Raw genomic sequence first — 22872 nt, 5'->3', positions numbered from 1 at the left:
GCCTCTGATTTCTCGATTGGAGCACTCCTGCTACAGGCAGATGAATCGGGATGTTTGAAGCCTTGTGCTTATCTCTCCTGTAAATTCTCTGAGACTGAAAGGCGGTGGCACGTTTGGGAGAAAGGGGCTTTTGCTGTTAAAGCTGCTTTAGACACTTGGCTCCATTTGTTGGAGGGGGCTACCCACCCTTTCGAGGTTTGGACTGACCATAAGAACCTCGAAGCACTCAGTGCACCTCGTAAGCTCAACCCAAAGCAAATTAGATGGGCTCAATTCTTCAGCCGTTTTGATTTCAAGTTAAAATTTATCCCGGGAAAGAAAAACTTTCTAGCTGATGCACTGTCCCACAGACCCCAAGATTCCAGTTCTGTGCCTGATATCGTAGGGACGCTATGGATGGAGCCCCAGCTGAGTCTGGCAGCTGTGACCCGCAGCCAGACTCATGCACAGCAACCAGACGCTTCACTTTCACCCCGTCCGGTTTGCCAGTTCCCTCAGACTTGCAACAACAGTTTCTTTCCCAATTGAAATCTGACACTTGGTTGCAAGCAAACTTACACAATGTTACTTTTGACGGTGATTTTGCTTGGAAAAATAATCGTCTCTATGTGCCTGATGCTTTACGCAAAGACATTTTGCTATGTTGCCATGATGACAAACTGGCTGGGCATTTTGGGTTTGTTAAAACACTCCATTTGGTTAGGCGCCAATTCTGGTGGCCAACAATAAGGCGAGATGTTAAAGACTATGTTGCCTCCTGCCCTGTCTGCGCTGGCTCCAAACGGAAGGTTGGGAAGCCCCAAGGGTTGTTGCAACCAGTGGCCAGCCCCTCTCACCCCTGGGAGGAGATCTCTATGGATTTTATCGTGGATTTACCTCCAAGCCAGAGGAAAACGGTGATCTGGGTTGTAAAAGACTTCTTCTCAAAACAAGCCCATTTCATTCCATGTGCTTCCATTCCCTCCGCACAACAACTAGCCCGCCTCTTTTTTGTACACGTGTACAGGGTCCACGGGAGCCCCTCCCGTTTGGTGACTGACAGAGGCACACAATGTACTTCACAATTCTGGCGGGCTTTTATGAAATTGGTGGGCACCAAACAAGCGCTCTCCACTGCGTCGCATCCTGAGACTGACGGATCTACAGAGGCACTTAATTCCACACTGGAGCAATATTTGCGTGCTTTTGTTAACTATCAACAAGATAATTGGGTCGATCTCCTGCCCTTTGCTGAAGTCACCTACAACAATGCAGTGCATCAGAGCACTGGTCAGGTGCCGTTTCGCACTGTCTTTGGGCGCGATTTCGTACCCATTCCTGAGCTTCCTCAACCAACCTCTCCTCCTTCGTCCCCTGCAGATTGGGCAGCACATCTTGGGGACTCCTGGCCGAAAATAAAACAAGCTCTTGCTGATGCCCAAGCCACCTACAAACACTATGCTGACACCAAGCGGGCACCTCAGCCACCTTTTCAAGTTGGGGATAAAGTATACTTCTCCACGAAATTTATTAAATCACCACAACCCTCAAAAAAGTTGGCACCCAAATTCGTGGGCCCATTTCCTATTGTTGCCCAAATTAATCCAGTTACTTTTAAGTTAGACTTGCCTCATAATCTTAAACATTTGCATCCTGTTTTTCATTGCGGCTTACTCAAACCTTTCCATCAATCTGACCGCTGGCATCCACACCCCTCACCACCTGCTCCTATTATGATTGATGGCCAACAACACTTTGAAGTCCAAGAAATTCTAGATTCTCAACGCCTTCGTTCTACATTGCAATACTTGGTCCACTGGAAGCATTTCCCACATCCTGAATGGGTTGCTGCTCAATATGTTCACTCTCCTGTTTTAGTTACTCGTTTTCATGTTGCCTACCCTACTAAACCTGCTCCTTAACTCTCCATTTTCGTTTAAGGGGGGCGATATGTCTTGTTCACCGTTTCAATGTTCTGAATACATCGCAACGTTTCGCATGTCATTTTCATGATCCGGGTTTGCTGGAGGGAAATTTCCAGCCATGCCAGGCTGTAATCTGTTTACTGCACTGTGGAATGTATGTTTGGGTTATTGACTCTGTCCAAGGTTACTTTCTCAGGCCGATGTGGGTAACGGTTGCTAACACCTGGGGAGGGGGTAGTTGCTAAGAGGGAGCGAGGGCGGGACTGGATTTGAAGCGAGGGTTTTTAGTTTGTATTTGGCGCACTTTTGCTCATTCTCAGCTTTCTTTGTATTTGCATACTATTCTTTCAATAAATCAGTTATCCTTAAGCCCTTGCTTGTGAGACTGAGTCTGTTAGAATAGGCAATCATTACACTTGGATTTGGAGTGATCCAGGTCCATCGTCTTTTAATATTCTTCTTAAACCAGGTCTTGCCGACATATAGTTTGCTGGTTTCCACCATTGTCACAAGCTTTTCTCCTCTTTCATTCCTTTCACCAGATCCATACTTCCCAATACATTTTTCCCCTACAGCTTGTTTTCCAATTATTGCATTGAAGTCGCCAATTACCATTGTATATGTCATTTTCTGAGACAGAGCATTTGAGAGATCTTCATAAAAGCTATCCACTTCATCGTCATCACTCTGACTTGTTGGTGCATATACCTGAATGACCTTGAGTGTGCTGCTGGGACTTAGTTTAATAAGAAGGGAGCCGATCCTCGCTGATGAAATATTGCACGATATGATTTTCAAAGACCATTCCTTGTTAACAATGAAGACAATTCCTCCAGTTGTTCATGGGCCATCTCCTTTACCAAGTCTTACTGTGCTTCCATCTTTCCAGGTTGCTTCTAACTCTTTCCTCCATCACATTTCATACAAACCGAGGATGTTGAACCTCAATTTGGCTTTTTCTTCCATGAGATGGTTTAGATGATCATCTCTCGCTAATTTTCGACAGTTGTAGGTACATAGCAAGAGGGCCTTGGTCGATTGGGATGGTGGCCTGCCTCCCAAGATTCTTAGCAGCCTCTGGATGATCGAGCTCTGCACCGCCACCTTAGCACAGTTCGAGGGACCTGCAGGGAACTGAGGCCCATTTTTGCAAATTGTTTTAGCCACAGATTTGAGTCACCCACTGGCTAGGCTGTCAGTGACCTGTGTGCCTCCTCAACTTAGTTAGCCATGACCTAAAGGGTAAAACCCTTTGGCCAACAGCCTGACATCTTCATGGCTTGGTAGAACCTGCCGGAGAATACACTCCACCGTACTTCACTTCCAGACAGCCAGGATCACTGCTGCACCACTATGAGGTGATGAGGTAGGACTTTGCAACACATAAGCATATTTAAAAGTTTTCAGGTTTTCAACAAATATGATAAATTATTTATTTTCGTAATTGGCGGAACCAAAAGCAATTATTTTACATGATCTCAGCCAAGGCAGGTTGCTAATCAGAAAAACGTTTGTCATGTAACATTTCATGGGCTTTGATAGTTTCAGTGTAAATGAAGAGGTAGTTGCTTTCAGAAAGATAGAGTTTGAATAATCATCATCTCTGCTGATGATCTGAATGATCCTCCTGCTGTTACCTCTGGTGGACAGGATCCTCAGGTTGCTCAAAAAAATATGTTTGACTGCAGATACCATAAATAAATTTGTGGTACTACAAAAGAGCTTCAGTTTTCTAGAAAAATTCCATTTAACCCAACCATGTATATGTACTTAACAGATATCTGTTGTTCTTTATATTTAATTATGAAGGGAAAACATGCATATCTCAAGGGATACAAAAAAAAAATATTCAGCTCCTTTAATTCATTCACACTGGGATTTCTTCTCACAATTGTCCTGTGAATTTATTGCAAGATTTCTATACCTTCCTTTCTTGCGTAAAAGGGAAGGCTTGATTTTATTTCTTTTAGAACAGAGCAACTTGTTTTCTTCATCTCTCAATTAAGCAACATGCAGAATGTGGGAATATAGAAGATCCTAGGTTTGCCAGACAAATAGAAAGCAGATGAAAAAGATAATCGTAAGTTGACGGAAGATTCCCTGGATCCTCTCTCTGGGTAAAGTTGGAATCATTTCATCTAATACCAGATCTGGGGAATTAAGTATCTATGGCTGGTTCACACTAACCCACCCCTGGTTTAATTAACCATAGTTTGCTGAATTAGTCCAATGGCTAGGTTCACATAATACAGTGAACCATAAACTAACCATACTGGCTAGATCAGGATTTCTCAACCAGGGTTCCGTGCAACCCTAGGATTCTGTGAGAGGTCACTAGGGGTGCCCTGGGAGATCACGATTTATTTTAAAAATTATTTCAGATTTGGGTAAGTTCACATTAAAGAAGTAAGTTTCATTCTTTACTTTTAGTTTAAGAGCACCATTAATGCATATACAGTATACAGGCCTACACACGAAGTGAATATAATAATTTTGTAACTTCTGGCCTATATTTGAGCCTGAATGTGCAGGGGTTCCCTGAGGCCTGAAAAATATTTCAAGGGTTCCTCCAGGATCACAAAGTTGAGAAAGGCTGGGCTAGATTTAGGCAATATACTGAGCTACAAACTAGTCTTCCACAGCCCAGTATGTTGTACAAATCCGGCTGCTTATCTCCCTTCCACACATCTGATTTGCACTTGTCTGGGGTCAGTAGCTCATTCCTGTATCCCCAGGACCCCATTATTCTTCATCAGTGAAACCGATTGCCTTCAGGCTCAACTCCAGGGCAGGAGGAAATGGTGGGAACACAATTCTCAAGATGAATCCCAGAGCTTGGAGGTAGACAGGTTCCCCTTGGTGGGAATTCCTGCCTTGCTTCACTTGTAGCTCTCCCCATTCACCCACAACTGGGAGGTTCCTATTGTACCCTGATATCCTTGCATCAGGCTTCTTAAAGGGAGCAGAGAACAGCTTTTTTCCTTGCTCAAGGTGGGGATGTGGATGGGGTTCTTGCTGGATACAGATGGTCACACTCCAACATTGGCCAGTTGGAGGCAGTTCTGATCAACTGATGTGGAAAACGCAGATGCTTCTGGGGTTTGGGAGATTTTGGAGATTTTTAAAGAACCAGTAGGCTTCTACGAGGCTGAAGGAAACTGAGCCTCTATAGAAAGAAGGGAAGGGTCACAGGCAGACCTTGCGAGCTTTCCCATAAGTCTGAGACCATTGATGACACAGAAGGTAGTACTGAGGCACAGGATGGTAGCTGAGAACCAATGAATAAGGAAAAAGAGAATTGGCTGTAGAGGAATGGCCTGTTCAGATAGTGGACTTATTGCAGTAAATATTTCAGAAGGGTGGTTTGTGGAATAAAAGAGGGCTCCTGCTATGTGGTTTTAAAAGATCTCCATTTGCATTAAGAATGTGAAGTAAAGAAGAGAGGCTTTTATTCTCTGCCACTTTCCCAAATAGCATCTCTTCTTAGCTGTTACACTGCTATAAAATCCCTTGATTAGAGCTGTCATCTTCTTAACCCTCTATAGCAGTGCTTCTCAACCTTGGCCGCTTTAAGACGTGTGGACTTCAGTTCCCAGAATTCTCCAGCCAGCATGCTGGCTGGGGAATTCTGGGAGTCGAAGTCCACACGTCTTAAAGCGGCCAAGGTTGAGAAGCACTGCTCTATAGCATAGAAGGGAAAGAGGAGGCAAAACTGTTTTTGTACCTTCCCAGCTGGTAAAGCTTCCCTATCCCTTGATCTGACAGCACAAGACTGTTGTTCAGAAGCTATTTCACCTTCCCAGCAGAAGCCTTTGCCTTGAGAGCTGGTGTTATGCTGTAACATAGCTGTGCAAGTCTCGCTTCTGAGATCTACAGGTTGGTTACACATTGGGGAAAGTCATAATATGATTTATTTGATTTTGGATGTATGGATTAGCAAAGTGTGTGACCCAACCACATGTGGCATATTTAACAAAGTATGATCAAATCAAATCATGGCTTGGTCAGCCTGTTAATTCAGAGGGTGTGTCTAAAACTCCTTTTCCCTGTGTATGATAGTAAATAAATTACTAATATTTCATGGCACTTCCCATGCTCTGTCGAGTATGTAAAACACTATCTATCAGTCTACCCTGGAAAACTATTATTTCTAAATTCAAATCTGGGGATAGACAACATCATTCAAATGAAATTAAACTATCATGCTAACACAGGATGATTCCAGTTATAACCCTAACTTGGTGAAGGCATATTATGAGTTGTATAATATGATTTGTAAAATAGTAAAGTCTCCCTCAAGCCAAGTTCCACTCCTGATGGATTCATGCCCGTGGCCATGAGTTTTCCTTCCAATGATGTAGAAATGATTTATCATTGCCTTCCTTCAGGACTTTTTTTTAAATTTCCCTGTCTAGCCTGCAGCCTTGATATTTCTAATGTCTCCCATCCAGTCGTTAACTAGATCTGGTCCTGCTTAGTTTTCCAAGTTCAGTCAGGGGCCCAGCCATTTTGCCACCTAAATATTCCTCCAACAGCATTGTAGGGCAGTAATTCAATGTATGCTTATCTGGGAGTAATCCCCACCAGGGCCGCAACTAGGGTCTGTGTCACCCAGGGCAAACATGGATTCTGTGCCCATTTTGGTGCCCCCCCAGCGCTCATTTTGGCACCCCCCCCAGCGCAGCGCCCAGGGCACATCCCCTGGTTGCCCCCCCCAATAGTTGCAGCCCTGATCCCCACTGTATTTAATTGGGTTTACTCTGGACTGTCTGCTTCAGATTACAGCTTGCCTTTCATCCCCAGAATCTAGATGATGCCCAATGTTGAATCATTTGTATTGGAATTATTTGCCCAGGACATTCTGGGACTTACTGCTTTTCTTTTATCAGAAAGGAGATGTCATGTTCATCATTCCAATGAGTTGCATACATTGTAACGTTTCGCATGTCATGTCTCTGATCCGTGTCTATCACCTGCAGGGTGGGGAATTTCAGCTCTGCCAGGCTGTTATCTTTCTGTTGCACTGGAGGAATGTGTGTTTGAGTTATGACATGTGTTCAAGGTTACTTTCCCAGGCAGATGTGTGACACTTGCCAGGCCTGGGAGGGGGTGGTTGCGATGGTGGGGTGGGGGGGGTGGGATCGGCTTGGAGGCGAGGGTTTTTAGTTTGTATTTGGCGCGCTTTTGCTCATTTTCAGCTTTCTTCGTATTTGCATACTATCCTTTCAATAAATCAGTTTTATTCACTAAACTCTGGTGAGACTGACTTCGTTGGGATAAGGCAATCATTACATAAAGCTGAGAATCATCAAAGAAACTTATCCCGCTAGCCCCTAGCCAGGTTACCTGTGACGGGGAGCGCTAGCGATGTCTCTACTACGGGAAGCCGAGTGGATTGAAGAGGAACCGGACACCACGGTGCGGGTGGCCCGGAGTGCCCGCGCGGAGAGGGCGGCCCGCTGGGAACAGCTGGGGCTACTACCCGGTGAGCAGTTGGTAACGTTGGAAACGACGGGCACGTCAGGGGCCGAATATAGAATGGGGGACAAGGACGAGGACTCCGCTGTAGGGGATGCCCAAAAGGTCCGGAAACCAGGACCTCCGTTGTCTCCTACAGTGGTAGTGGTAACTGGTGCAGCCGAAGAATCGGTCACCCCCGCGCGAATGAAGGCTCTGGAGGAGAAGTTGGAGTCATTGGCGGTGATGCTAAGGGACAGCCGTGGGAAGTCAGGGTCGGCTGAGGGGAGACGAAAGGACGCTAGGGATCAGAGCGTTCACCCGGAGTCACCACCCCCATCTCCGCGGAGAAGAGGTCGGACTCGGTTCCGACAGTCGGCGACAGGGAGAAGGACCCTAGACGTGACTGAAAAAGCCGAATGGCTGGAGGTGGCAAGACCCCCCCCCCTTTCCTGTGAAGTTTGACGGCGACCCTACGAAGCTGTCTTTCTTCATTACCAATGCTAATAGCTACATGAAGGATTGGGAGCAGAGCTTCCGTTCCGAGAGGGGGAAAATCAATGCTGTGGCAAATAGGCTGAAGGGAAGGGTGGTGGATTGGTATGTCCAGCTGTGTCAAGCAGAGGCCCCAGAGCTAGAGGACTTTGAGGAGTTCCTGTGGGCACTAAAGCAACACTTCGAGGACCCTCTAGCACAAGAAAGGGCAAAACGGGCTCTAAAGAACCTGGCACAAGGATTGCTGTCAGTGGCAGACTACGCGTTAGAGTTCAAAGCACTGGCCGGAAAAGTTGAGGATTGGTCCCAGTCCACTTTAGTAGAGATGTTTAAAGTTGGACTGGAAACTGAGGTCCTTCGGTGGGCTCTGGGGCGTGATGACCCAAAGACTTTGTATGGGTGGATTCAACTAGCAGGCAGTGCCGAAAATGCCCTGGAAACCTTCGCACATCATAAGGCAGTGAAGCAAGGCAAAACCATCAAAAGCGCCTGTGCTCCGATCTCTCGGGATGACCCAGCCATCATGCGTGGGAAGAGGAGAGGGAGCGTCGCTTTGCAAAGGGGCAATGTCTGCGCTGCGGGAAGGAAGGGCACCGGGCAGCGGCGTGCCCAAAAAGACGAGCCGAGGATCGCCCAGCTAAACCAGCTGGGAAATCGCCATCCCTACCAAGGAAGATGAAAGCCACTCTGGCTGAGGTGGAACCTGAGGGCATCCCTTTCTTTGGAGATGAGGGGGAACAGGAGACCGATGAGCCGGCGGGAAACGCCAGCCACCTGCTTTAAAGGGCGCCGTGGGGCAGGTGGAAGATGCAGAAGATGGGCGCGACCATGTTTTGGTGAGTGGGGATTTCCCTACCCTGACCATTAGAGTGAAGTTGGGGTCCAGCACCCGAACCATAGAACTGTGGGCCATGGTTGATTCGGGGTGCTCACGGTCCTTGATGCACCCCGACGTGGTTACTGCATTGCGGTTACCCACGTTCTCTTTAAAGCGGCCGATGATCTTTACCCAGTTGGACGGGACCATGGCAGGGGGGAAACCAGTCACCCACTCTACCGGGATGGTTGCCTTGCAAATGGGCAGCCATTGGGAAAAATTACCGTTTGTTGTGGCACTGGTAGGGGGACATTTGGTCATCTTGGGGATGCCCTGGTTTGTACGGCAAAATCCCTCCATAAACAGGGTGCATCGAACGGTGACGTTCGCAGATGGATTTTATAAAGCCCCTGCGAAAGACCAGCTAGACGACAACGAGGTGGGACGGGCAGCAACCACTTCTCTGCAAGTCCTCCAGCCGCTGGAAGGGCTGCCGGAGCAATACCAGGACTTTGCAGATGTGTTTGGTGAAAAAGAGGCGGATCGGCTACTGCCTCATCACAAAACTGACTGTGCAATAGAATTTGTTCCAAATGTGAAATTGCCTAGTCCGAAAATTTATTCTATGACCCAGAAGGAGCTGGCAGCACTACGAGAGTTCATTGACAAAAATCTAGCTAGGGGTTTCATTGAACCCGCCAGCTCTCCAGTAGGTGCACCTGTACTGTTTCGACCAAAGAAAGACGGCACTTTGAGACTGTGTACAGATTTCCGTGGGCTCAATGCAGTATCGATATTAAATAAATATCCTTTGCCCCTGATAAAGGACATGCTAACACATCTGGCAAAGGGGAAAATATTTTCTAAGCTGGACTTGAGGGAGGCATATTTCCGTATTCGCATACGGGAGGAGGATGAATGGAAAACTGCGTTTAATTGTCCTTTGGGTGCTTTTCAATACAAAGTGTTGCCATTTGGGTTGGCGGGGGCACCAGGAGTTTTTATGCAACTTATCAATGAGGTCTTGCATGACCACCTATTTAAAGGGGTATTGGTGTATTTAGATGATGTTTTAATATATACTGAAACGATGGAGGAACATATACATCTAGTCAGACAGGTGCTAAGCAAACTGAAAAAGGCAGAATTGTATGCTAAACTGTCAAAATGTGCATTTCATAAGTCGCAAATTGATTACCTAGGCTATAGGATTTCCGATAAAGGAATTGAAATGGATCCCGCTAAAATTGAAGCCATTTTGGCATGGGAGCCACCACACACACGTAAGCAGCTTCAAAGTCTCCTTGGATTCGCGAATTTTTATCGGCCCTTCATCCAGGGGTTCGCGGAAATTGCGCTACCCCTCACTGAGTTGCTCAAAACTAAAGGTTTGGGGGACACACGGAGGGTGAAAAATCCAGGAGCGCTGCTAAAGTGGACACCCGCATGCCAGAGGGCTTTTCACACCCTTAAACAGCTGTTTACGTCCGAACCCATCCTGCAGCATCCTGATCCTGACAAACCATTTGTGGTACAGGTGGACGCTTCTGATTTCTCAATTGGAGCTCTGTTAATGCAAAGGGACAATTTCGGACAGTTAAAACCATGTGCTTACCTCTCCCGAAAATTTTTGGAGACAGAAAGGAGATGGCACGTTTGGGAGAAAGAGGCTTTTGCTGTTAAAGCTGCTTTGGAGAGCTGGCGTCACTTGTTGGAGGGGGCTACCCACCCGTTCGAAGTTTGGACTGATCATAAAAACCTGGAGGCACTGACTGCCTCTCGTAAACTGAGCCCAAAACAAATTAGGTGGGCTCAATTATTTAGTCATTTTGACTTTAAACTGAAATTTATACCTGGAAAAACCAACTTCCTGGCTGATGCGCTTTCGCGCCAGCCTCAGGATGCAAGTACGGTGCCAGATCTAGTGGGAACTCTCTGGACTGAGCCCCAAATGAGTCTAGCAGCTGTGACTCGCAGCCAAACCCGAGCGCAGCACACAGACGCTTCAGTTTCACCTCGCCTGCCTGTTCCCTCAGACTTGCAACAACAGTTTCTTTCCGAGCTAAAAACTGACACTTGGTCGCAAGCAAACCTCAACGAGGTTACTTTTAAACAAGATTTTGCATGGAAGCATGATCGTCTCTATGTGCCTGAGACGTTGCACAAAACCATTCTGTCACGATCCCATGATGACAGAATGGCTGGGCATTTTGGGTTCGGAAAGACCCTTCATCTGGTTAGACGCCAGTTCTGGTGGCCAACGCTCCGGCGCGACATCAAAGAATACGTCAATTCCTGCCCAGTATGTGCTGCTTCCAAACGGAAACTGGGAAAGCCCCAGGGCTTGTTACAACCAGTGGCTAATCCTTCCCGCCCTTGGGAGGAGATCTCTATGGACTTCATTGTTGATTTACCTCCTAGCCAAAGAAAAACTGTCATTTGGGTGGTGAAAGATTTTTTCTCTAAACAAGCCCATTTCATCCCGTGTACCTCCATCCCGTCTGCCCAGCAGCTAGCCCGCCTTTTCATTGTACACGTGTACAAAATTCACGGATGCCCCGCCCGCTTGGTGACGGACAGAGGAACACAATTCACGTCCAAGTTTTGGCGGGAATTTATGAAATTACTGGGTACTAATCAAGCATTGTCAACTGCGTCGCATCCGGAGACTGACAGAAATACGGAGGCGGTCAATTCTACCCTTGAACAATATCTGCGTGCTTTTGTCAATTATTGGCAAGATGATTGGGTCGACCTCCTCCCATTCGCAGAAGTTGCCTACAACAATGCTGTTCATCAAAGCACTGGCCAGGTGCCATTCCATACCGTTTTTGGCCGTGACTTTGTCCCGATCCCAGAACTTCCTCAGCCAGCCTCCCCCCCCCCGCCCCCCGTCTTCACCTGCTGATTGGGCTACACATCTGGCAGCTGCCTGGCCAACAATACAACAGGCGCTTGCTGATGCTAAAGCCACTTACAAACGACATGCAGATTCCAAACAATCCAACTCGCCACCTTTCCAAGTGGGTGATAAGGTGTATCTTTCCACCAAATTCATCAAGTCTACACAACCTTCAAAAAGTTGGCACCTAAGTTTATTGGTCCTTTTCCTATTATTGCTCAAATTAACCCTGTTACTTTTAAATTAGATTTGCCTGCAAATCTTAAACGCTTACACCCTGTCTTTCATTGCAGCCTGCTTAAGTCTTTCCACGAATCAGCCTGTTGGCATACACAGCCTCCAACCCCTGCACCTATCATGATTGATGGTCAACAACACTTTGAAGTCCGAGAAATCCTGGATTCCCAACGATGTCGTTCTGTCCTACAATACCTAGTTCGCTGGAAACATTTCCCTCATCCTGAGTGGGTTGCCACCCATGATGTTCACTCCCCTATTCTAGTTACCCATTTCCACGCTGCTTATCCCACTAAGCCTGCTCCGTGAGGTCATTTCCTTTATCGAAGGGGGGCGATATGTCATGTTCATCGTTCCAATGAGTTGCATACATCGTAACGTTTCGCATGTCATGTCTCTGATCCGTGTCTATCACCTGCGGGGTGGGGAATTTCAGCTCTGCCAGGCTGTTATCTTTCTGTTGCACTGGAGGAATGTGTGTTTGGGTTATGACATGTGTTCAAGGTTACTTTCCCAGGCAGATGTGTGACGCTTGCCAGGCCTGGGAGGGGGTGGTTGCGATGGTGGGGGGGGGATCAGCTTGGAGGCGAGGGTTTTTAGTTTGTATTTGGCGCGCTTTTGCTCATTCTCAGCTTTCTTCGTATTTGCATACTATCCTTTCAATAAATCAGTTTTATTCACTAAACTCTGGTGAGACTGACTTCGTTGGGATAAGGCAATCATTACAGGAGAGAGCAAGATGATCTTACAAAATCACAGTGCGGTGACTGAATTTGTGTTCCTGGCTTTCCCCAACAGCAGGCTGCTGCAAGGTCTAGTCTTCATAACCATGCTTCTGATATACCTGGCTAACATTTTAGGAAATCTGCTGATCATGGTCACCATCTGGAAAGAGCCTAACTTGCACATCCCCATGTACTACTTCCTATGGTCACTTTCCACTGTTGAGCTATGTTTTACAACATCTGTGGTACCCCAGATGCTAGTGAATGTTTTACAAAGGAAGAAGAGTATCAGCATTGCTGGATGCGGTATCCAGATGTTTTTCTTCATAGCCCTGGGCAGCACAGACAGCTTCCTTCTGATGGCCATGGCTTATGACCGCTATGTTGCCATCTGCCACCCTCTGCATTATGCTCATATTATGACCCAGCACAGATGTGTTTGCCTGGTGGCCGTTTCACTGGTTCTTGGGGGGCTGCTGTCCATGGAAATGGCTGCTCTTATTTTTCACCTTCCTTTTAATGGCTCCAACCAGATCGAAAATTATTTCTGTGATGTGAATCAACTGTTGAAGCTGGCAAATGCCAACACTTACTTTGAGGAGATTGCCCAGTTTGTAGGTAGCGTTCTGATCCTCTCAGTCCCTTTCCTGCTAATTGCCATTTCATACATCTGTATCATCAGGACAATCTTACAGATTCCCTCAACAAAGGGACGGCTCCAAACTTTCAACACTTGCTCCTCCCACCTCATAGTAGTATTGTTACAATATGGCTGTGGTTCTTTGGTGTACCTTCACCCCAAATCCAGGCAATTTGATAAGACAGATCACATGCTTTCACTGGTGTATACCTTTGGCACCCCTATTCTGAACCCTGTTATATATAGTCTGAGAAACAAGGAGCTCAAAGATGCTGTAAGAAAACTCACTGTGATCAGCAGACTAGAAATAGAGACACGTAGTTGCCACTGCCTCTTTCCAACCTCATCTTCAGTGACTGCTCATGTAAGCAATGCATGATGTGATTAACATCATCCTCTGCAACTCATCACCCCTATCGGGTTCCATGGGCTGATGGAAATGGGAAAATACCAAGATTGATGATATCATTACTTACATTATTTGTATTAAATGTCTGTAACAGAGATGTCTGCATAGAGTTCTTTAATAACTTGGATCAGACACACTCTTCCACTGAAGCACAAATTACAGTACCGCTGGCAGCAGAGGCCAACCTAAAATGGGCTGGGCATGCAACTCCTCTTTATAGAATTATGCAGATTAGAATATATGTCATAGGATACAACCACAAAGTGTTGATGAGGTATAGCAGCATATTATGTTGATGAGATAAGGACAGTGAGGTCATGAGAGTGGCACCCTAAGGACAACACTTCTTGAGTTAGGCAAAAGCTGTGTTCTCTGAATAAGAGCTACCAGTGATGTTACTTCCTGTAGGCGTTCTCTCTCAGTGGTTTGCTTCCTAGTGATGGTCCTGTCTCTTAGTATCCTGATCTACATTCTACTGTTTAAATGTTTCTGGGGCCAATTTGACAGTTTATTTTCCCTGGAACTTCAGGTTCTGGGGAGGGGGTGATTTACTTACCCTACCTAATACAATTTTCTTTCTACTTCAGATCACAGGAAAGGGAGAATGAAGCGGTATAGTGGAGTAGCAGCCAGTTGAAATATCTAGCTATAGCTGTCATGAGCGCTGATGGTGAGCAGGAGGGGGCCCCTATCCAGGGGGGAAAACACATGCGTAGTTTAGAGGCTTTGAACTGTCCTTCAAAGAAACCCAGAACAGACCCGCCTTGAGTTTGGGGGTTTATCTGTCTGGGTTTTTCCCACGCTTCTTCAGTCTGTTAGGATTTTCTGTCTAACGTAGCAGTAATAAAACACTAGAGACCTATTCCTCGTCTCAGTGTGGTTCCTGGCTGTTAGGACAATAGCTCTGCAAAGGAGCACATGGCAGTATGAACAAAGCAATTCTTGTTGAATTGTTAAAGCAGTTGTGCCTTTTGCAAGGCTCTCCCAACAAAGCCAAATCGTTATACTTGGCATTAGCCATCTGCAGATAGCCAGGAACAGCTTTGGAAGCAACCATGTGAGCCTGAAAAAAGATGCAGCTGCTTTAAATATTCAAAAAGAGGTGCTTGGTTCATACCGCCATGCATTGCTTTTCCCAATTCTAACATTTAGTTTTGTGAGAGGTGCTTCATTCATGCTCTCACATATTGCAAAGCATGTCTTATGAAGGCTTTGCACAGCTCTAATATATATCTTAGCCTTAGGCTATTCTTGGGAATCTATTCAACAACAACTACTTTACATGAAGTTGGCTCCTCCTGTTGAAGACCAAATTTCCTCAATGTGGAACGGAGTGATGATGATGATGATGGATAGATGATTGATAGATGATAGAGATAGACAGATATAAATGATAGATAGATAGATAGATAGATAGATAGATAGATAGATAGATAGATAGATAGATGATAGGTGGATGGGTGGCTAGATAATTTTTGAAGGAAAAATCTGGCAGTGCCATTCTATTGGTACTTAACCATTTCTGTTTTAGAGGCAAGCCAGAAACGTTTGAAAACCTATGTTTGTTGTGTGCAAATATTATTTAGGGATGATTATCTCCCATCTTTGACACACCAGAAGTAATTTCTGACTAAGTCCTCTGAATGGAGTTACATCATCTGCCCAGCACTTTAAGCATTTTCTAGGTCTTTTAAAGTCGATTGATACCCAGTTGAGGTGCTGGAAAGATGCTGAAGAGGCCTTCATCCTGCAGTGAATTGATCAGGCTGCTGCTGCTGCTGATATCCCATCTGGCTCACTGCCACATATGTATTGTATTCAAAAGGAAACATTCCCTATTCATCAAAGTAATGTGTAATAGGAAAACACAGAGTTCAGTGGGAAAGAGAAATCAGTCCAAAAATCACAAGAGGATTGGACTCAAAATAAGATGAGACAGGAAAGATATTCTTTTACAGTTACAAGAACATGCATGCAAAGGAGTAAAATATTATTATTTATTAAATTTCCATCCTGTTAAAACTTTTAGATTCATGGAGGCTTACAACAGCCCAAAACATATACAGCAATTCACATTGTGCAATACAATTACATATATACATTTTTAAAAAGCAACAGATGCAATACACCACAGCAAATAAGCAAAAGACTAAGAACATACAATTCCAGATGGTGCACAATCATCCTCAAAAGCCTTCCAGAAGAAGAGACCCTAACTGCTGGAAAGCAACCACCAAGAGGACCAGCCTAACTTCTAGAGGGAGGTTGTTTCAGTTTTCATGACTGAAAAATCATGGAACCCTCGCCTCAAAAAATTGGGGTACTACAAGTAGCTTCTTCCAGGAGGATCTCTTCAGTTAACTTCAGCAGTTCTGATAGTACCTAGGTACAACACAGGACTCTATAAATCAAAACTAGCATTTTGAATTGTACCCAGAAACCTGTTGGTAATCAGGCCCTGCAAGGTAGTGTAATGATTGTAGCAACTAGCACCAGTCAATATGTAGACCACTGAGTTTTGGGTGAACTGTAGTTTACTGTGGTCTTCAAATCCAGGTCTACTGTAGGTACAGGGCATTGCAGAAGTTGAATCTCTAAATGACAAAGGCATGAGTCACTATAGCTACAGTGTGCTGATCTAGGAAGAGCTGCACCTGGTGCACCAGCTGATGTTATGCAAAGGGCCTTCTCACTATGCCCTCCACCTGCCCATCCACTTGTAGCTGTAAGTCCAAATTGCAAGCCTGCTCCCACAAAGGCAGAGCCATCCCCTTGAGAGACACCACTTGAACTGACAGAGAACTGTGATGTAGAAACAGTAACTCTGCTTTGCTAGGATTCAATTTCAGGCTGTGTCATCCCATCCAGACCCCAATGTCTCCAGACCCCAGGACAAGACAATATTTCCAGCCGGGCCAGGGTGACAATATAAAGCTTGCTATCACCCAGAACATTGATGATAGTACGCCCCAAAGAGTCAGAAGCAACTGAACGAATAAACAACAACACCCCAAAGTGTGCCTCTCCTAGTAGAAAAGTGGAGTCTTATACTTAAAGATTAGCAAATTTATTATGGGATAATAATATATTATTATTAAAATATAGCAATTTTGGTGGAGCAGAGACCTTTTCATGATGCAGGAGTACACTTTTTTTACTGCAGTCTATGGAATTAAACAACAGTATGCTCTAATAAAAATGTAAAGTGACTGATAAAAATTGCTAAAGATACAAAGCAAAAGGGCTAGCTCAGTGATGGCAAACCTACGACACGCCAGCATTCACCAACACCCAACAACATCTATTCTCCCTGTTTGAGTTACCAAAGAAACTGAACCAACAAAAGGCACTGCAACTCCCCCCCCCACCTATCTCCCCCACCCATCTCTGCCCTTTTGGCTGCCCAAAATGAGATTGTATTTTTTTAAAATAAATGAATATGTAAAGAATTGATTCTCTTTTGTTCTGGGGGTGGGGTGGTGACACACCAGCAGAGTCAAGTTAGGCATTTTCTGAATTTTTGACACACTGAGTCCAAAAACTTTGCCATCACTGGGCTAGCTAAAGGCTTATAACACCCACTTTACTTTTCAATTCCCCTCCCCAAATCAGGCCACTTTGGGGAGTTGAGCATATAGTGACATCACTATTTCACCTAACCCCTAAACTACACATATTAGCTGAATGATTGTTACTTACGTGATATTAAAGAGTATCACCCAGTAATCAAGAAGATACAAATAACGGAATGAGTCTTCCTTTGTGTAAACTTTTACTGATGTCCAACTTCAAGACCAGCTTTCCACAGTAAGTAAGATAATGGGACATGAAAGTTGACTTGCCAAAAGTCCAACAGATTGTTCCTCACAACATGCGCCAAGGTGTCTCTTTGAAAGCCACCATCTTTACTCTCATATCTGAGCAGCTCAAGTCAGACCTAATGTTCTCATTGCCACAACCAGGCCTGGTGCTGTAGCTACATCACATGGCCACTCCTATTATAGCCAGCAGTTGGTGCAGTTTGGTGATTTTGGCTTTGAGCCTAATGGTTTGATTTAGGGAATGGAGTTCATGAAGTGATAAATGTATTACTGCATTTACTTCAAAATACTGTAAGTCTGTCCTGCTGTATGTGGGGTTCCCCTGTTTATTCAGCTGAATGGGGCCCGGCACCTCTGCCCTAAAATTCTGCACTGATGACACTGCTGATCATAAAGCATGCCATTATGTTGATTTGGAATAGCTATTGCTTGCAATGTTTGGTGTATCACTCACACTGGTTTTGACTCTCAACTTTGGAGTAATTTTGTTTTCCTGGTAAAATACTTAGGATTCCTTTTGGAAAGGTAACATAAAGTATATTCCTGCCACTATTCTAATAGTTTCTTATTTGGCCCAGCTATTTTCCTGACAACAATTTTTTAAGATGACAATCCTGTGAAATGTTTCTGCATCTATAAAAATGGCACTCAAGGTTAAAAGAATCTCCAGCTAAACTTAAGCAGTCAATCCCATTCTCTATTTATAATCCCAAGAAATAGAATCAATGAGAGGGGTTTTATTAGTGATACTGAGCTAATCTTCCTTTCTCTTATCCCTTCCCACCCGCAAATGATAATATGAGTGCTTGTTTTATGGCTAATGTCCCATTAAAACTGGCTTTGTCTTGGAAATAATTCTGTATAAAGCAGCCTTCACTTCTGTATTCCGTAAACTGTAGATTAGGGGGTTGAGTACAGGGGTGACTATTGCATAAAAGACTGACACCACTTTGTTGAGGTTGATTGAGGAGGTGACTTTGATACGGACATACATAAAGAAAAGCGTCCCATAGAAAACAGCCACTACCATCAGGTGGGCAGTACAGGTTGAAAAGGCCCGTTGCCGTCCAACCAAGGAGTTAATTTTGAGCACTGTAGTGATAATATGGACATAGGACATTATAATAACCAAGGAGGAGATCAGGAGCACCAAAAGAGAGACCAAGAAATCTATTGATTCCTTCAGTGAAATGTCAGTGCATGAGAGAACGAGGAGTGGTGAAGCATCACAGAAGAAGTGGTCTACCACATTGGGGCCACAAAATGTCAACTGTGCCATGAAATAAACAGGCAGTACTGGGATAAGAAATCCAGCTATCCATGAGCCAATTGCCAGAAGCAGGCAGGTGTCTCGATCTACAATCTCTTGGTACCGCAGAGGGACACAAATAGCCACATAGCGGTCATAGGCCATGGCTGCCAGCAAGAAGCATTCTGTACTGCCCAAGAAAGTGAAGAGGTAAAGTTGAGTCAGGCAGGCAGAGTAAGAGATCATCTGACCTGCTGGGTGTCGAAACCCAGACAGCATTTTGGGCACAGTGAGCGAGGTATACCAAATGTCCAAGAATGAGAGGTGGATGAGAAAAAAGTACATGGGGGTGTGTAAGCGCCTTTCTATTGCCACAACTAAGACCAGGATGCCATTTTCCATCAGGGTTAGCAAGTACATGATTAGGAAGAAGCCAAAGAGAGGCAGCTGTCCCTCCTCGGTGCCTCTGAAGCCTACCAAGACGAACTCTGTCACAAGGGTCCAATTTTCACGTGGAGACTGCATCTAGGAGGGTCAACACAGAATTGTTAGAATAATGGGGCACAGAGACAATAGTGGGAGAATCATTCTACATATTCAGGATTCAGAATAAATGTAATGCATCTTGAGTTTTGCAAGTTGTCTTTTCATTCTAAGGGATCAAAGAAATGCCCCCCAAAAGAAGCCAGTATGTTGCCATTTAACTACACCAAGCATTCTGTTCATACTGACTTCTTTTTGAGTGCATTTAACTGTCATCTCAACCACAAAATACACTGAGTAAATTTTGTACCAAGTGCAGCCTCCCTTACAGGTTGTAGGGAAAAAATGAAAGCAATTCCTGAAAATTCCTTGCAAAAATTGAGACTAGTTTGTTTGTTTTCAAGTGAAGCTCCAGCACTCAAAGTCACGTAGATGCAAGGGCGTCACTTTGTATAGTGCATTTTGGGTCTTTATATATGACTTGAATAAATACAGTGTATATATGTTCTTCCTAGGTAAGCATTCTTTCTGTACTATTTAGACATGGCCAGATCCATTTTAGTTGATTACTAAGAATATATTACCAATACCTGAGTTTATCCGTCAAAGTGAGCCATTGTTTCTTCTGGTTCTTATATTCCAGAATTTTTCTGAAAATATATTTTTATTCAAAAACACTTTGGGGACAGAGAAAGTTATGACTCGTCTCTGCAGCTTAATATTTTGTTGTCTAGGTTTTCCCCTTTGGCCATTAGCAAAAGAGGAACAGGATTCACACACTACTAAGGATTCATTCATTCATTCCTCTTCCCCCACATAAGACATGCACATGTGCCTGTGAGTAGCTGGGCTAAATAGTCCTTTGAGAAGCTGGAACAAGATATTTCTCATATGATTCTGCCACATTTATTTTGCTAGGGGTGTCTGTTAGCCAGTAAAAAGTTTCCATCAGCAAAAATGGGGAAGGCTTAATCATTTTCCCATTTGCTCAGCCACTGCATCCCCACTCAAAATCTGCTCTAGATAGCTGACAACTTGCCAGAAGTGAATTGTTCACCCATGTGGTGGTAAAAGGCACCCCCACCCCCTTTACACATCAGCTGCATTCACTACCAAACCTATGAGATGCGCCCCCCCCCCCCGCTCCAATATACAGTATATGAACTGCTTCAAGTGCACTGGTAAGAAACCATTCACAGCAAGCTGAACTGGCCCTGAGTCGCAACTTTGGGAAGAATAAGTCAGGAACTGGTGGCCCAGTAAACCAAATTGTTTCTGGTCATTGACTGAATCTCAGAGATAGTATGGCTAGCATGCCAACCTAGTAGGAAAGGATAAATAATAATAATGTCACAGAGGTGGGCTTATCTAAAACATTCCAACGTCATGCTGTAATTAACACTGTTGTCTGCCTTTTTTCTGTCTTTGAAATGTAGTAGGCCAAAAGTATATAAGTTCTGGTTCTGCTTTTGCTCAGAGCTGCTCAGCAGAGTGCCAATGCTTTGCTGGGAGCTCGGTGTATGTTGTGTTACTGTTTGCATGCTAATATTATGTTGTGTCTTCAAAGTGATTTGGTTGCTTTAAGAGAGCCAGCTTTTGGCCACAACCCCCAGAAGGCTGCAAGAGGAGGGACATGAAGGAAAATTCAGTTGCCTGAATTTTGCAAACATGAACTTGCACAGTGTTGGGTGTTTCTTAAAGATGCCACAAAACATTGATCTCTACTGCAAGCAACAGACTTATAACACTACACACCACAGAAGACTTTAATCATTGCCAAATAACAAATATCACTGTACTGTACGTCATTTGTATGCAGCAGCATATCACAAAATCTGTATTACCATCACTTCAATATATGGTAAAAACTTCCAGGTGAACTGTTATAAATCGGCTTTTCCCCGGAAGCTGTAATACCAGCACAAGAGGCTAAAACAAAATAGGCATTGACTTTATCCAACCCACTATAATTCCTTAAAGTTAGTCATCCTTTTGTACTAGTCTTCTCTAGCTTGGTAGGCTCCAGAAGTTCCCATTATTGGTTGGAGAAATGTATTCTATGATAGCAATATTCACTACTCACACTTCCAGGAGAGAATTGCTGAGCTCTGCTTCTCTTGCTATTCTCTATAAAATTTCAGGGACACAGCTTGGCATGATTCCTCCTCCTTCAGCCACATCTTTGCCTTTGAGCACAACTAATAGATGATTGTGGACCAAGAAGAGACATAGAACTTGTGTGTGTATTTAAGAAAAAAAATGACAAAAATACATGATTGCTGCAAAGCCTCCCTACAATTCTGATCAGGGAATGGGGTCTCTAAGAGACACCAGGAATTATCTAATGAGTAGCTAGGGAACATCAGGGCACACAAGTGAGTTCAGAGGAGGCGAGCATGCAGGTCCTCACTAGTTAAGCCTATAGATTTTATTTTCAAATAGAGCTCAAAATACAAATCAGCAAATACATAGAGGACATAATTATTAGTGTCAGCCATTAACACTATGCAGAATTTTTCACTACTGTATATAGAAAACTAAACTCAATTTAGTCAATCCTTAACCTCAAAGGATTGACTGAGATGTTGACGTGAGCATAGAAAGCTATATTTTATTTGGTCAGACCATTGATACATTTAAGGCAGGGTGCACAATTGTTTTTTAGGTTGAGAGCCACACCCCTCATCTTAGCCAATAGTCCCTAGGGTGGCAACAACTTTCCAGGACTTCAGTCCAAGATTACTGTTAGCCCCATTTCAGGGTGATCCTTGCTATAAGACAGGAGATGCCAGGAACCAAACTGGGGATCTTTACCATGTAGAAGAGATAAGATGAGCTTGACTTCTGTTGATTACGTAAATAAATCCTGTAATTTTCCTGTCAACAATATAAAAGTGGATTGTCATTGCCTTCTTCTGGGACTTCGTAGTCTAACCTAGAACCTGAGTGATCCTGGTGGCCTCCCACTGAAGTACCATCCAGATCTGATCTTACTTAGCTTTAGTTAAGGTCAGCCAAGACTGTTAGATGCTGTCCTCTACTATAGGAAACATGTTCTTTGTAGAACTGTTTTTTTTTTAAATTAGATATGGCCCAAGATATAGAAAAAAAGAAAAATCCATGAAAATGTTACATTTTTACAACTTTATTTGCAGAGCAACATAACAAATTTTCAGATGGAAAAGTCTGTATACATTAAACACTTGTTAACCTCACCTATTGCAGAGCAGGTAGAGCATCTGAACCCAAATTTCTCAATCTGGTGTCTTCCAGATGTAGAAGGAACCAGATAATCTACTTCTTCAATTGTGATCTGTAGTTGATCCCCCACCTTTTAAGAATCTTCTCTAAAAACGGAAGTTTCAAGACTGGATGATAATTCTCCAAAATTGCTGGTTTTACAGAGACCTCTTGAGGGGGTGTACCACCAATTCCTTTAAGGAGGTGGAGATGCCTCCCCTCCCAAAGTGAGTTTATAATTTCTCAGACCCAGGCCATCACATTCCCTCTGGCAACCTGAAGGTGCCAGCAGGTATATCTTTATATCTATATAATTTTATTAAAAGTTTTAAAAAGGAAGATAATACAAGCTAACACAAAGTAAGAAAAAGAAATCAGAAAGAAAGCTAAAAGTGCAAGAAAGGGAAAAAGAGTAAGAGAAAAATGGAAAAGAAAGAAAAAAGATACAAAGAAGTGGCTTCCAATCTTCTTTATAGTAGTTATAAGTACACTT

General features: G+C 44.1%; 2 protein-coding genes across 2 annotated transcripts; one reads left to right on the top strand and one right to left on the bottom strand.

The window, feature by feature from the left end:
* Positions 1-12551: 12551 nt before the first annotated feature.
* On the top strand, positions 12552-17645 carry LOC134505407 (olfactory receptor 10W1-like). Its single transcript, XM_063315126.1, has 2 exons — positions 12552-13469; positions 17580-17645. The coding sequence occupies exons 1-2, from the start codon at positions 12552-12554 to the stop codon at positions 17643-17645; spliced, it is 984 nt and encodes a 327-aa protein (XP_063171196.1).
* Positions 17646-18224: 579 nt separating this feature from the next.
* Positions 18225-19181, bottom strand: LOC134505318 (olfactory receptor 6Q1-like). Its single transcript, XM_063315014.1, has one exon. It carries the CDS (start codon positions 19179-19181, stop codon positions 18225-18227), a length of 957 nt encoding a protein of 318 aa, XP_063171084.1.
* Positions 19182-22872: the final 3691 nt, after the last annotated feature.

This window comes from Candoia aspera, chromosome 1 (genome assembly GCF_035149785.1).
Source record: "Candoia aspera isolate rCanAsp1 chromosome 1, rCanAsp1.hap2, whole genome shotgun sequence".
NCBI lineage: Eukaryota > Metazoa > Chordata > Lepidosauria > Squamata > Boidae > Candoia > Candoia aspera.
The sequence above is the reverse complement of the archived record's forward strand: the minus strand, read 5'-3'. Positions and strand labels throughout refer to the sequence as shown.

Excerpts from the sequence above, each read along its gene's own strand:
- LOC134505407 (XM_063315126.1), top strand. The coding sequence starts at position 12,552 with ATGATCTTACAAAATCACAGTGCGGTGACTGAATTTGTGTTCCTGGCT. Across the intron at positions 13,470-17,579 it reads CTGTAAGAAAACTCACTGTG|TCCTATTATAGCCAGCAGTT; the intron begins ATCAGCAGACTA and ends TCACATGGCCAC.
- LOC134505318 (XM_063315014.1), bottom strand. The coding sequence starts at position 19,181 with ATGCAGTCTCCACGTGAAAATTGGACCCTTGTGACAGAGTTCGTCTTG.